Source organism: Balaenoptera ricei, chromosome 7, assembly GCF_028023285.1.
Source record: "Balaenoptera ricei isolate mBalRic1 chromosome 7, mBalRic1.hap2, whole genome shotgun sequence".
In the NCBI taxonomy this organism is placed as follows: domain Eukaryota; kingdom Metazoa; phylum Chordata; class Mammalia; order Artiodactyla; family Balaenopteridae; genus Balaenoptera; species Balaenoptera ricei.
Genome location: NC_082645.1, coordinates 76,051,323 through 76,067,044, shown reverse-complemented (window position 1 = coordinate 76,067,044; position 15,722 = coordinate 76,051,323). Strand labels below are relative to the sequence as shown.

The window sequence follows — 15,722 nt, the reverse complement described above, 5'->3', positions numbered from 1 at the left end:
TTGTAGGATGTTTGGCAGCATTCCTGATTTCTACCCACTAGATTCTAGTAGAAACACCTGCCCCCCTCCCTCATACAATTGGAACAAATAAAAATGTCTCTTGGTGTTGCCAAATGTCCCCTGGCAGTGTGGAGTGGGGGAGGGGAGCAAACTGCTTAAGATTGAGAACTACTGATATAGAGATACTCTCTTGAAGCCCTCATTACTAGCCAATGATCATGACTGTCTCTCATCACATATCCTTAGTTTTAAGTGTATTGTCCTGGTAAATTCATAGTGGCAAACTAGCAACCTGTCAGGAGGTGGACAGTCAATGGTGTGATGAGTTCTAATTGCATGAGACGCAACCTCTATAGGTCTCTTCCCTCGTCTGTAAAATGGGGACTATACCAGTTATTACCAACTCTAACATTTCATAGTATGTGTGTGTGTGTGTGTGTGTGTGTGTGTGTGTGTGTGTGTGATATTACTAATCATCAGTGAATAAAGTTCTTTACAATTTGGGGTCATTATTATTCCTTTCTATTTGTGAATGTTTAAATGTTGCCACCTAGTGGCAATGTACAAGTACTTTTTATTGTGGATTGCTGCCTGAGATAGTGGAGTATCCTGGGGGGTGGGAAGGAATGACTATAAACAGAATACTTACCTTAATATAAAACTTATGTGATTCAGCACACTTGGAAATTTGAAAATATATATTTTAATGTATTCTAAAGTTATAATTTTTGTTTTAAATATTTACCAGCAAAATATCATGTATTATAATATTTTTTCTTATTTTCACTTATAATCTTGCTTATTATGTTCACTTAATTTTGGATAATTTTCACAAGTTTTTATTAATTTTAATCCAATTTGTATAAAAGTAAATCATGTAGGCTATTTAGAGGAGATACCATGGAGGCACAGAATGCATCATGAAGTCAATGAAAAAGTGAACTGTCTTCAGAGCAGACTTTGAAACATGATTTTTTTTTTTTTTAATTTTTTTATAGCTACTTTATTTATTTATTTATTTATTTATTTTTGGCTGTGTTGGGTCTTCGTTTCTGTGCTAGGGCTTTCTCTAGTTGCGGCAAGTGGGGGCCACTCTTCATCGCGGTGTGCGGGCCTTTCACTATCGCGGCGCCTCCCGTCGCGGGGCACAGGCTCCGGACGCGCAGGCTCAGTAGTTGTGGCTCACGGGCCCAGCTGCTCCGCGGCATGTGGGATCTCCCCAGACCGGGGCTCGAACCCGTGTCCCCTGCATTAGCAGGCAGATTCTCAACCACTGCGCCACCAGGGAAGCCCAGAAACATGATTTTTAATCACAGAGGCCTGGGGAAAGGACACAAGTTTTTGAGGATTAATATTGCCCAAATCTCTCTCTACTTGCACTGGAACTAAATGTAGTTTTTGGTTTTGCTTTGGAAATCTCTTTCGGAGCAGAGAGAATGTTCTAGCCCATTTTTTGTATTAACCAAACCTGGTTACCAATTAACAATTTCACATTTTAAAAATACATTAAGACTTTTCCACATGTAGTAGTCTGAGTAGGTCAGACCACTATGTTTTCAATGCCACCACTGACAATATACACTTCCAGCTCATGGTGTCACATTCATACGATCCGGAAGTCCTAGATAGCAATGAAAAATTAGCCTCCATTATGTAAAATGAAAAAAGAGTGCAGTGAATGGTTAGTGGTTTAGGAGTCAGAAGGGGTTTGATCTTTAAAAGATGAGAATAACCTTCTGAGAAATTAGTTTTCAAAATGTGAGTTTTCTCAGGCTAAGCTATCTACTTCTATTTGAACACATAAATTTGCTTAATTATTCCACTACTCCAGGAAGTAAACATGTCAAACATGAGTGTTTGAATATATTAAAATATATTAATTAAATTTCTGTATAGCTGTTATGCCACCCTCCCCCAAACCATCATATGCAAACTGCCCCCTCTGCCCCCTCTGCTTGTCCTGCGTTTATTCCCTCTGCTGTACCAGCTCATATTTGCTTACTGTGGGCTGGAAGATATCCTCATGCTTAGGCATGAGAAGATTCTTTTACTATTAAACTCTAACTCACTTACCGTATTTTTCTTGATCCCTGCTTCTAATTAGTAAAAGTGTATTGAGTTTTTTCATCCTTCCTTTCCTTTCTTTGGTCCTGTTAAGAATCTCTAGGGTTAAAAAGCCATAAAATAGTTAACAAGGCTTGTGGGGCATGATGAGGTCTGGGGACGGGGCATTTCCAGAACTGAGGACGTAGCTGTCCCCCAACCTGCCTTCAGAATGTGGGCTAGGAGGAGGGTGGAATTCAGCAGCTGCAACTCACTGCGCACTGCCCTGAGAAGTAGACTTGGCTGAGTCCCTGTGCCTTTCCCTCTACTTCTCATTGGTCTGGACTACCTTTGGGAGTAGTTGGGAAAATAAAGTGTGCCAGACTTCAAGTACTAGAGTAAAGAGGATTGAAATGTGAAAATGTAATAAGCATATACTGAGTGTCTACTATGAGCCAGGAACTATGTGAAGCATTAAAAACTTAGAAAGATGAGAAAAACCACAAACCCCAATCAAGGATCCATCACATTCTTTTTTTAAGTGGGGGGAAGTTAAGCAAGAACATACACAGTTAATTTAATCTAAGACAGACAAGTGAATTTAGAAATCGTTGATTAGATACCCTGAACAGCAAAACTCAACCAAATAAGGAAGCTTATACTAGAATACTGATGAACTGAATACACTCTTATAATTATTTCAAGAAGGCTCATTACTGGGGATTTAACACATCAAGAGTAAAATTCTTACCCAGAAGGTACCGTGTCCCGATGGTAGAGGCTGACCAGGGCTGAAATCCGCAGTGTTGGAATAGCTGATGAAATTACTGTAGGTGGCTGGATTGCTATTTTTTTAAAAATAATGAACACTTTATCTCCATCAAGAAGTCTGCTTTTTGCTTTCTACTAAGTACATATTTGGCAATAGGTTCTAATTTCTACTGGCTTATTTTTCCAGGGTCCTCGTGGTCCTCAGGGAATCGATGGAGAACCAGGTGTTCCTGGTCAACCGGGTGCCCCAGGACCTCCTGGACATCCATCTCACCCAGGACCCGATGGCCTGAGCAGGGTGAGATGTGTGCATTGTTCAATATCATCTTTAGATAAAATGTTAAGTTTTTGATTTATTGTTATGATTTTAAATTGTGTTAATTCAGATGTTGACCCTTGACTGCAAGAGAAGCTTAAGTGAACACAATACTGCTATGAATAACAATAAAACTAGGAAATCCACAGGGAATTGTTGGAAAATTCAAAGTAGCACTTTTTAAAAGTGCTGCTTCAAATTATTTGTATTTCTCAATGTCAGTTCTGGTCATTGGAATTTTGTACTTTCTGGTGATTCTGAAGGACCACTAATATTGTTCCCACTATGAATTGATAAGAGAAATATGTCCTTGTCCTTTGTTCTCTAGGCTCAGAATGCTGACAAAATCTGTGTCATGTCCTCTACACCAAGGGAGGATGACACATCCAGGATGATGTATATGAAAGAGCCACTGAGTTGACACTAAAAATGCTACCTGGTTATTTCCTGAATATCAGTTTCCTGCCGGAAGTAAAATAAAACAAAGTGTCTTTGTATACCTGACTCTTTGAATTCTTAGTGGCAGAGACGGGATTTATGAGTAGATTGCATAGCACAACAATGGAACTTATGGAACCCTGAAATATGATTTTTCTTTTACAACAATTTTTACATTTGATTTTCAACACATTGTAGAAGGAATTGCCAGTTTATTTTTAAAACATTACGCACATTCTTTTCCCACTAAAATCTGGAAATTAATAGAACTCCTGGAATGAGTATGGGCAGTTTTGGTCAATTGGGTTACCAGAGATTTTTAGATATGAAAGAGAGTAGGTAAAACTGTTGCCAATTTTGGAACATTCAGGGACTCATTAAAAAGATTGTAAAATTGTAATCAACTTATATAAGTGCAGTTTAAAGTTGGCCACAAACAAAGAATACCATATAAGTAAAATATTCTGAAATGGAATCTGGAATCTTTAGGACAAATGTTTTAAAGGCACTTTTAGGTTTTGTTCAGATGCTTGGCATGCTCTAACCATGGGAGGAAATCAGATAAAGAGATTTGAACCTGAAGTCGATTAGACTGGCTAAATACTTATCAGAATGATCCATGCTTTTATCAAGTATCAGACATTTGGCCCATTGCAGTAGTTATTCTGAAGCAACATAGTAATAAAATACCCCGAGGAAGATTGTTCAATCGAAAACACATACAATGAAAACAGCTTGAACCTTTTTCCTTGCTTTAAATCAGAAGTTTAAAATGATTCTCAGAAGAGCCATTCTTTAAGAATCCCAGAGAATGTACACTTCTCAGTTTAAAAAGTATGTTGATATATGTCTTTTACTGTGGAAATAATGTCAACACATTGCTTTTACAGCCGTTTTCAGCTCAGATGGCTGGGTTGGATGAAAAGTCTGGACTCGGGAGTCAAGTAGGACTGATGCCTGGCTCTGTGGTAAGTTCAGATTTTACTGATAATCAAAGTACTTTGGAAAAACCATTGTGCAGAGAGGTTTGAGTTGGCTAGTTAAGAAGTGATGTGTGTCTTCTTAAAACATATCCATCCATCCATTCATTCATTCAATTTATTTATCAAACCCTGCTGTGTACCAGTTAAAAGCCCAATGGTTTTCCATTCATAACTGTGTAAAATATGTGTCTACATTAATAAAGGGCTGTCTGTATTTTTCACTTACTATTTGAAGAAAATAAAGAATTTTAAAACATATAACCACCACCACCTCAACAAAAACTGTACTTTTTAAAAATTAAAAAAAACTTTTATGGTATTGTTAGAAAGTTATTTGACAAAATTTTGAAATGAGAAGTTTTACCACTTTAAGTTTTTATTATTTCCTATTTATCTTAATACTCTCTGGTTGCCTTACGCCAACAACTCTAAAATTTATGCACTGGGCCATCCCCATTCTCTTTTGAATTTCTTCAGCAGCTAGAAAGATTCCCGTTTTCTCTGGGTAAGTATTTTAACCTGGGTATTTGGAGCAGTGCAATTTCATTGAATGAATTAACACTTTTCAAAGCAACTTCTCCATGCTTTTTTGCTCATAACATAATTCAAAGGCATCCCAGATTAATGACATTTCAGACAATGTAAAGTCAGACTGCATAAACACCCCTTCTACCCATCCTTAAGGCCGGCAAGTAACTTAAACATTGTTTGTATATATTTTAAGTCACTTAAACATTGTTTGTTTATATACATTCTAAGTCAGTAGCAGTATGGTTTCATTCAGTGATTAACTTGGGATATTTTTCTAAAATATATGAGTTTTTAACAGTTTGAAGTTGAAATTACATATGTGTTTTTTTTTTAAATGAAGCTTTTATTTTCTTACTAGCTAAATATCTGATCAATCCAAAACAAAAATTGAAGTTTTTGCCATAAGAACAAACTAGATTTTCATTTAATTGCTTTCACCTTTTAAAGTGTGACATTTTAAAAAATTACATAGACATTTATTAATAATTTTTAAAATTGCATTTTCCTTTTCTTCCTTTGGTTAAGCCTCAGTGTAATCATTTCATGGTTAAATGGGGAAAGCCTGTGTGGATACTTTAAGTGTATGTTGTGAAAGAAAGAAATAACCCAAAAAACTTAGTGCCCCAGATTGTTTTAAACTTACATTAAAAATAATCTAGTCATCATTATTGATAGTTTCATAAGCCTTTAATTCAACTTGCTCATTTTAAGTTATAAGAGTTAGCTGCTGTGAAGCTGAAGAATTAAATAGACAGTTTGATAATGACTTTATGCTTGCCAAGGTTTTTCTTTGTTGGATGTTCTGCTTTAATAGAACCACCCCTTAAGCAATTCAAGTGTTCTTGTCCCAAAGACATTGGGTGTGTATAGGCACATTCTTTATTTCTTTGTATGACACTGAGGGTGTGTGTAAAATCATCCCAAATGTTTCCCAAGCTTTAATCTTTTTGAATTTAGCTGTATTTTTTGTTTGTTTGTTTGTTTTTGTTTTTTTTTTAATTAATTAATTTATTTTTAGCTGTGTTGGGTCTTCGTTTCTGTGCGAGGGCTTTCTCTAGTTGCGGCGAGCGGGGGCCACTCTTCATTGCGGTGCGCAGGCCTCTCACTATCACGGCCTCTCGTTGCGGAGCACAGGCTCCAGATGCGCAGGCTCAGTAGTTATGGCTCATGGGCCCAGTTGCTCCGCGGCATGTGGGATCTTCCCAGACCAGGGCTCGAACCCGTGTCCCCTGCATTGGCAGGCAGATTCGCAACCACTGTGCCACCAGGGAAGCCCCACTGATTCAACATTTTTGAAATGTTTCAACTAATTGTCATGAACGCTATGCAACTTTTCTTCTCATTTGTTTCTAAGGGTCCTGTTGGCCCGAGGGGACCTCAAGGTTTACAAGGACAGCAGGTAAGTCTTTTTATAATTAAATTATATACTGTAGCAAAAAAAGAAAAATTTATAAATAAAGTCTCTGTGACATGACTGCTTTTGGTTGGCCTTTGAATTGCATATTTTAATGCTCACTGAATGGGATGTATTCAGTTAATTTTCACTCACTTAGAAATATATGCAGTATGTTTTTCATAGATTCTTCATGACGTTAAAGTTTTATTATCTGGTTTCATTATGTTACTGATCTCCAATACAAAGAATTTTTATGTGCCTGTGCTTCTGAAATAACATCATTATCTCATGTCATGGTGAAAATTCTCATAATTAGTTATGTGCCAGCTCTGGAGCTCTGAAATCAGATCATAGGACATCACCATGTGGTATTATTAAAAATAACAGCGAAGATGATCACTCCATCGAATCTTTAAAAAGAATATAATACTGTACTTTCTTTCTATAGCCTATCAAATACCAATAAAATAGTGATGTAGAGCTATTTTAATGTTTGTAGCAATTTGACAGGCAGTAGTAAATGATTTTTTCAAAAGAGAGAAAGAAAAGAATTCTTAGCTCAATCAGAGATACCGTATTTTCATTATCATGTTGTGGACTTTTACTTCAAGCTATTTTATATTATTGCCATTGTGAATGGCAACTGTAGTTGATGAAGAAGAAGAAGAGGGAGATAACTACCATTATTGAACACTCACTCTGTGCCAGCACTATTCTAGGTTCTTAACATGCATTAGTTATCTGAAGAGCTATAGCAGCCTAATGAAGTAGGCACCATATTATTCTCATTTCACAGATTAAGAAATGAGGTATAGAGAGATTAAGTAGCTCACTCAAAGTCACACAGGTGGAGAGTGGTAGAGCCAGCATTTTGAGCAATTGCATTATACTGCAGAGAGTGTAGGATTTAGTATTATGTTTTTCTTTGGTTTGTTTATATAACTTACATATTATACATAAATTATATATAGATATATAATTTATTTTCAATTTTAGGGCGGTACTGGCCCTACAGGACCTCCTGGTGAGCCTGGTGACCCTGGACCAATGGTAAATGTCAAGTAAGCATGTAGACCCAGTTAAGTATGGGTCCATCATTACAATGATGTCATGAGTTATTTATATTACTAACTCTTTCCTAATGTGACAAGAAATTCCAGTCCAGTTCAGGAGCCCTCTGTTATGGACTGTGCTTAAGCTCTATGTTTCTTTTGGCAGAGTATTTAAATTCAGAGGCTTTGAATATGGTCAGCAGAAAGTGCTAAGATACTTGCATTTGTGAACTTTTTTCCTGTTGAGCACATAATCTGACAGATACAACATAAAATTCAGAATATTAATAAAGTTATTTTCTATGATAATTTTCATTTATTGCAGCCGTATTTTGGATTATATCATTGATGGGTATGGGTAAATATAGGTAAATATTCTTTTTTTTCCTTTTGTGTTGTTTCATTTTGTTATTAGGGTCCACTTGGCACACGTGGACCAGAGGGCCCTCCTGGAAAACCTGGTGAAGATGTAAGCTACCTTTCTTCATTTTGCTTTGAAATTTTGAAAGAGGCTAAGAAGGAGCTACAGTGTTAACATGAAAGTTATTCATTGGTTCCCATTTCATTTCCTCCATTTCTGTCATTAAAGTCACTAAAAACTGGAGAAGTCAGAATGGAATTTTAATAAATTTAAAAGTGCTCTTAATTTTGATGGTATTGTATTATTAGGTACTGTATCCTTGCCTGCATTCTTCAGGTTTTCCATTATGATTTCTCCATGAGATACTAGAATTGTTACAATAGCAACAACCTTTGGTAGTAGAGCTTTTGAAGTGATCTTAAGGAAAAATACATTGCTTTGATCCTGAAACATCATTGTGAGGCCCTCATTAAATGGATTTTTTAAAAAGTGTTAGTAAAATAGTGTCAATATTGCTCTCCAGTGCTCAAAATGCTTCATTTTGAGCACTGAAGAAATTTTGAGCATTTGAAGAAATGCTTCATTTCTTTAATTGAATTTTTAATTAAAGTTATGGCTAACCTTCAGATTTTAACATTAAGAACATGTGATCAAAGAACAAAGAACAGGATGTAACAACAGATTTGCTTTTCTGGATTCTTTTGTTAGTTGTACCAAAGTTGAGGATAAAATTATGGGTAAACCATCAACGTCTGTGTGACATTAAACCAAGAAAATATTTTCTCTTTGTGTATCGTGAGATCTATTTAAGTGGATTACAATGAATTTGGCCATAAAGAAAATATCTCTGGTAGTTCTTAAATTTTTTTTCATCACAAGAAAGAAATGGCACATATCATTGTAAGAAGCACTATTTATTTAATTCAGTGCTACATGTTGATGTAGAATTTCATAGCATGTGTGTGTGTGTAAATTTTGATGTTCATAAAATGATGAGCTAGGTGAGACCAGTATAATTTATATTTATTTCTTCTTCTGATAAATGAGTGAAATCTCCACAAACTGACTTGCTCTAATGGATTGCCATCAGGAATAGAGCTGTGTTCTTACACTGCTTAGAGCATTGGGCGTAAGCTTTCTAAGTAAGACTTTTTATCTGCAATCGATTTGTCATTTAGTCTCAGGAGAGAACATTTTAATTCCTCTTTGCTTCCCTCTACTTTGCTTTTTTTCCATAAAGGGTGAGCCTGGTAGAAATGGAAAAGCTGGTGAAGTAGGATTTGCAGGATCTCCGGTAAGTTTATACTGATCAATACAACAATGTAAAGACAAACTTCAAAAAATAAAGAACATTTAAAATTAACTCGCAATTCATTGCCTGCGCATGCATTAGGCACTGTCACCAAGATATGTTCTCTTCTGTCATTCTGAAACAGGACGGTTTGCCAGGGTGATAGCTAATTCCAATTGCCTGCTTTGCATTGGCACCATATAAATGACCCTTCTAGAGCTAGAAAATTATATCATAACCTAACATGGATTCTTTCCAAAATGAGTATCAAATTTTCATTTAAGTCACCAGCTTGACTTACTTAAATTTCACAACATATCAATCCCATTTATCTTTTAAAGATATTTTTAGTATTTTTAATTTTGTATTATTCATATGTTGAAAACAACTGCTTTAAAGAGTTTATTGATTTGTTTTTTATATCCTAGAACAATAAATTGTGGACAAGATTCCTGTTTGGCTGCTTCCCCAAACCCTGTTGTTGACTGAAATTCTTGATTGATGTCCTGGCCCCTAAAATCTTATGACAAGGTGTACTGATCACCAGCTCTGCTGATACAGCTATTTTCTTCCCGCTTGGCTTACTACAGGGAGAAGTCCCTGGCAACTGGTTCCACCAGAATTCGAGACCTGGGCCACTTGGCCACACTCTGACCCCACCTTTCTTTCTTCACTCATATTACCTTGATAGGCCCTCCCCTAGGATGCACTACACAGGCAATGGGGAAAATTAGAAAATGATAAGCAAGCAAAAATGTTCTAACATTCCTGCTCTTAAACTTTTTCCTTGTCCAAAATCCCCTAAACTGATTTGGCCTCCTACTTATTATATTTCCGATAATATCCTAATGTTTCTGCCACCCAATACATCCAACAATACTGAATTATTCTCCCTTTACTTCCTGAAAATTGATGAGGTTCAATGCTAGGATTTTTTTAAACAAATAAATGCTGATCTTTTAAGGGAATTTACAGCGCTGTAAGGATTATTTCGTTTCAAACACAAAACCAGTTCCCCAGTTCCCCGCTCTCTCTTTCCTTTCCTCCCCCATCAGCCTGAAAAGTCCATGCAGACAAAGACATGTGGTTTAGTCATTAGCACGGATGTCCACGTGAGCCAATCCAGGCTTGAACCTCCTGCCCTGCTACACTCTTGCACCTATTCACAGCGTAGGCCCTCCACGGGGAGGAAACGTGCCCTGCCAACATGTCACAGATGCACTCTGTGAGTGCAATGCAACGATGTGTGATTGGGGTGTGATGACAGTCTTGGGTCGGCAGAATGAGAAAAATTTTATGAGCGCTAGTACATCTGGTTTATTTTCTTGTTATATTAAAGATATGTAATCATATGAGAATTCCCTTGCAGACCACAAAAACTCAAAAGTTAACTAATTATTTGAAATAACATAGCTCAGAAATTCCCCTATAGGCTTAGATGGATGTATACTGAGTTTCTGCTCAGGATGGAGGGGAGACGAATCTCAGTAAAGGGGAGCATTCCAGTGGAAAAACTTAAAGGGAGTTTTTGAAGTGAACGAATTCCTAAGTCAGGCTGTGTAAACAGAAGAATTAGTGGAACTTTATTTGTTCAGAGAGCATGGTTTGATGTGCCCTTACTATGATAACCCCCTAGAAAACACTACAGAAACATTTTCCCTGGAAGAGGTCGCAGAGGAATTATTGCTTTGCTTTTATCATACAAATTTCATTTACTGAGTTATTTATTCATTCAATTAACTTTAAGTTAAGTCTATGATAATACAGAACAGAAGGATTTTGCTTGTTAGATTGTGCTAGTACAAGAGAAGTTCCTTCAGAAAGATTTAGGAAAAGCGCCATGAATGTCAAGAAGATGAAAAAGATGATGAATGTTAAACCATTTCTTCATTCAGTTGTTTATTCAATGCTTATTCTTGAATGCCCACTACTAAGGCATAAGGCTAAGTGCCAGGGATATGCAGATTAATAATAATAATTGATAATATTTGATAGCATCAGTCTGTGCTATCAAGGTGCTCAGTCTACTGGTGGCAGTATTAATAGCATTCAGTTCAAAACCTAATTAATGTAGTCAACCAGAATAAGTGAATAATTAAGTCACTGGGTCGTTATCTATTTTAAGAGGGTATGAGTAAAAAGTTTCAAGCATCATTTCAAAATAGTCATGCCGTTTGGATTTTATTTAGTGTTTGATTTCTATTTTTTTTTTAATTTGATATGCTTAGGTGAAGGATGCATAGAATTAACAGAAATGAAGAAACTGAGTCAAGGAACCAACCCATTCTCTTCGTATTTCTTGACTTTCTTTTCTGTTGGATATTTCATTTTCTCAGTTTTTTAAACAATCACAAATCCACAAGCTTCTTCTGAACATTTTATTTAAAAAAATTTCTGATCACATTTTAATATAATCTTTCTAATCATATTCTGCTGCTAATACTTAGAAGTTCAGAAAAAATAAATCATATTGGTTTGCTACACATACATTTATTCTTCTACCACAAATAAAACACAATATAAAGGAGGGAAAACATAGTTTTCCTTAAGTTCTTCGGATTTTTTTTCCTGTACCTTGAGCTACTTGATTCAGACACTGAGCAGGTTGACTCAGGTTTATTTTCTTGTTGTTTATTCTTTATTAATTATAATACAGTGATATAATTTGAAAATTTTAAAATGTCATCAAATCAATACCTGGCATTAATCCGTGTCTCTGTGTAAGACATGTTTCCATTTGCCTTGCTAATTTTTGATCACCTAGATGTATTTTGACAGGTAAAAATATACTTCTCCTTTTTTTCCTTAGGTTTGTTAGTGAAAAACTATGTACCAGATATTTTTTGGAAAAAAAAGTGTATTATGCAGTTAATGACTCTGAAATGCCTTATCTGTTTTTTTTTTTTTTACCCTCAACAGGGAGCTCGAGGATTTCCTGGGGCTCCTGGTCTTCCAGGCCTGAAGGGTCACCGAGTAAGTTCAATCCTCTGTAATCCTTTTAGATACTGTGGCTTATAGAGTAGGGTCTGGGGAGCATTACCTTCAAAATCTTTACAATTCCATTTGTCAATTGCCCTTAACTGGCTGTGGTTGTAGTAGTCATCTGCAGTTACCAAAATCACAATGCTTTGTTTTACATTTCATTTGATTCTATAAACAAATGTATTTTGAGTTCTTACTATGTAATACTGTGAATACTATGAATACTGTGCTATGAAAGAAAAAACAGTGATAAATGAGAAATGTCCATGACTCTCAGCTTCAGGCTAATGAGATTCAGTTAAGAAAACAGGCAATTACTATATAGTGGAATAAACGACACAATACTAAAAAGTGCACTAGATCACAGGGGGTGCCTAGCCAACTCAGCCCAACTCAGACATGGAAGTCTATAGAATGCTTCTCTCTTTATAACTCAGGATAATTAATATGCAACTATTATGTTACATACATATATAGAAATTACATATCTATCTATCTATCTGAAAGCATGGTTGATATTCACTCAGTGTACATTGACTGGCCTCTGTTTTGAGTGGTTGAGCTTATAATTAGAATGCTTGCTCCTATACTAGTTATTAAATATTTTGAACATCACTCCTGGATATAAACCATATTTTATAACTATATAAATTCTATAATTATTTGTTTTCTCTAAGGCCACCATAGGTTTTTTATTTGTTGCTATAAAATAAATTTCTATGAAGTCACAAAAATTTGAAAGGTGAGAACATTGCACATTGAAAACGTTATTTAAAGAGGGAAACCCTACTTTAATTTTCTTTGGATAGACTTTCAAAGAAGGTTGAGAATTTGGAAACATTTTGAGTAACAACTGTAAATCTGAGATCTGTTTTCATAAAGTACTTTCTGTGAGCTTATTTTTGGTTCTTCTTTTACATTTCTGAGGCTCAAAAAAGCAATAAAATACAAATTTATATTTTTTTTCTCAGGGACACAAAGGTCTTGAAGGCCCTAAAGGTGAACTTGGAGCAATCGGTTCCAAGGTAATTGTATAGTATCTCAATACAACCCCACTATAGCATTTCTGTTCTGCTTCAAGTCTAAAATTTTTTTCAGGACCACCTTAAATAGTTCTGGAGGAAAGAGGAGTATAAAAAATGAATAGTTAAGTAGATAAATTTAATAGATAAATATAATCTTTCATGGATGAGTGGCAATAGATTTAGCAGGATACACAACATGACTTAATTTTGCCACCAAGAACAGCCACCATGGCACTGGGTTTCTACCAATGTAGGATGGCTGTTATCTTTATATAAAGATGCACTATGAATCCACCCTCTAAAACACATTTACTCTTTTTTCTTCTTTAAAAATATCTGAGAGGTTTAGATGGTTCATTAGTCCCATTATTTAGTACCCTTTTAATTCTAGGGCCTCTTGGCCATCATTTCTTTCCCAAATTTATTTATGCTTCTAGAGGGAAAGAGGACATTCAGGAAGTGCAGATGACTTTTTAGTAGAAAGTACGATGAAATACATATGTGAAAAAGCATTTGGCTTTAAATTTGTCATTTCTAAGCTTCCTATAAGAGATCTTAAAGGAATATTACAGTCAATTTTAGCTTTGTAAAATTTTACTTGACCTGAAGTATTATCAGACATAGACAAATAATTAGTTTTTTAATTCTAATTAATGTGGCTAGGTGTGATAGTTCTATCAGTCTTGCTTAAATCCCCAGTTTTATTTTAGACTTATTTCTGTAGAAACTAAATTTCCATTGTATTTTGAGAAAAGGTGTTACAGGAGAATTTTGAGGTCCTTCATTGAAAGTATACCTTTCAAATGCTCACTTTGAAAAATAAACCTTTAAAATAACACACACATGGAACAGAATGATATGAATATCAATTGAAGGTTTCCCATATTGTAATATGATCTCATTTTTGCTTTAGGGTGAAGCTGGCCCTACTGGTCCAATGGGTGCCATGGGTCCAATGGTACGTATCAATTTAATTCTTTGCTTTTTTAGATAATACTAAGAGAATGTTTAAATGAAAAAAAAAAAAAAAAAGACCTAGAGCACATATGTTAGCTGGTGAAATAATCCTTTATTATCAGCTGAAAGGCAAGCACACTGTAAGAATTGCCCCTTCAAATAGAAAAGGCTTACTGCGTTACATTGTTTTTCTTATTTGTTGAATACCCTTATTCTTTTTCGGTACCCAGTGATCAAATCAGGATTATTGTAGATTTAGGCCATTAAAGCTAGGTTAAGTGAAATCTATTTAGGTCAATTATAATGGGTCTTGATTGATTTGAGTAGTGAAATCAAACTACCCTAGAAATTCAAGTAAGATGTTTCAAGAGATGTTTCTCTCTCATCTGCAGGGCCCAAGAGGAATGCCAGGAGAGAGAGGGAGACTTGGGCCACAGGGTGCTCCTGTAAGTATGTGTATTTCAACTCTCTCAAATGCTTTACTGAATATGCGTTTTAAATGAGAATGACATACTGGTTGCCTACTTTGTAATTTTTATACTTTTTATTTTGAAACAAATTTAAGTTTACAGAAAAGTTGTAAAAATAGAAGAGAGTTCCCATGTTCCCTTGTACCCTATACCTACCTTCTGTTAAAGTTAACATCTTACATAACCAAAGTACATTTGTTGCCTACTTATTTTAATACAGAATTTAAGAAATAATAAAAACATTTAGCAGCATGGAGAATCATAGACTTTGGAATAGTAATCACATTATAATAACAGGTAATATTTATCAAGCACTTATTATCTGCCAAGCATTCTTCTAAATATCTTTATCTCTTGTTCATCACAATCCTAAAAGGTAAGTACTATGAATAAACCCTTTTAAAGATTAGAGTCTCCTGGTCATCTTCTCTTGATTGATTTTAATTGTATAGATTGAGAAATTCTCTTGCTGTCTGTCCATCTACCTTGAACCTGGAGGGGAGCGTTATTTTGTTCATTCTCATCACAGCTCTCTGAAAGTCGGGCTATACTTGCTAATATTTCAAAAACTTGCAGTTCATTATATTTCACCCACTTTTCTTTTGACAATTAAGGACTGCCATCTGGCCTCTGTTATTTTGATATCCTATCATCCCCATTATAATTAAAATTCCCAGGTTTATAGCATCCCCTACTATTATCCCATAGAAGACAACCACCTTAGTGCTTCTCAATGGTACCAAAATCAGGGCCTTGATTCAGGAGAAGTGAGACCCTCTCACTAGGCCATTCTTAATCACTTACAGGCAGCGTCTCCTCTGGAAATGTAGAGAATATTGTAGAATATAGTCAGCTATTGCCTTATCCAGCCATACATATTATATCCAATCTACTGTGTTCACTTCTCTGTGCTTTATTCTACCATCTGCCCAGGCAGTTCCAGCATTTCTACTTCACTTAGTGTGTGCCACTGCTCTTTCCAAGTTTCTAAGAACTATTGTCCCTGTTAACAACATTTCCCAGGGTCTTTATCAGGGTGTTAAATATGTATTATGGGAGAGTGCTTCCAAATCATTAAAATTCTCCAGCTTTATATCCTGTCCCTC

The 15,722-nt window shown here is 35.6% G+C and overlaps 1 protein-coding gene across 2 annotated transcripts in view; it reads left to right on the top strand.

Moving 5' to 3' along the window:
* The window catches only part of COL5A2 (collagen type V alpha 2 chain), a 143,437-nt gene that overhangs the window by 81,012 nt on the left and 46,703 nt on the right, over positions 1–15,722 (top strand). Inside the window, exons 7-16 of one of the 2 annotated variants that reach the window (XM_059928323.1) lie at positions 3,002–3,112; positions 4,459–4,536; positions 6,437–6,481; positions 7,475–7,528; positions 7,946–7,999; positions 9,132–9,185; positions 12,102–12,155; positions 13,136–13,189; positions 14,103–14,147; positions 14,539–14,592. In XM_059928323.1, the coding sequence (XP_059784306.1) occupies positions 3,002–3,112; positions 4,459–4,536; positions 6,437–6,481; positions 7,475–7,528; positions 7,946–7,999; positions 9,132–9,185; positions 12,102–12,155; positions 13,136–13,189; positions 14,103–14,147; positions 14,539–14,592 (603 nt within the window). Of the gene's footprint in view, positions 1–3,001; positions 3,113–4,458; positions 4,537–6,436; positions 6,482–7,474; positions 7,529–7,945; positions 8,000–9,131; positions 9,186–12,101; positions 12,156–13,135; positions 13,190–14,102; positions 14,148–14,538; positions 14,593–15,722 lie in introns of those variants that run through there. The other variant, XM_059928322.1, reaches the window with a different exon arrangement.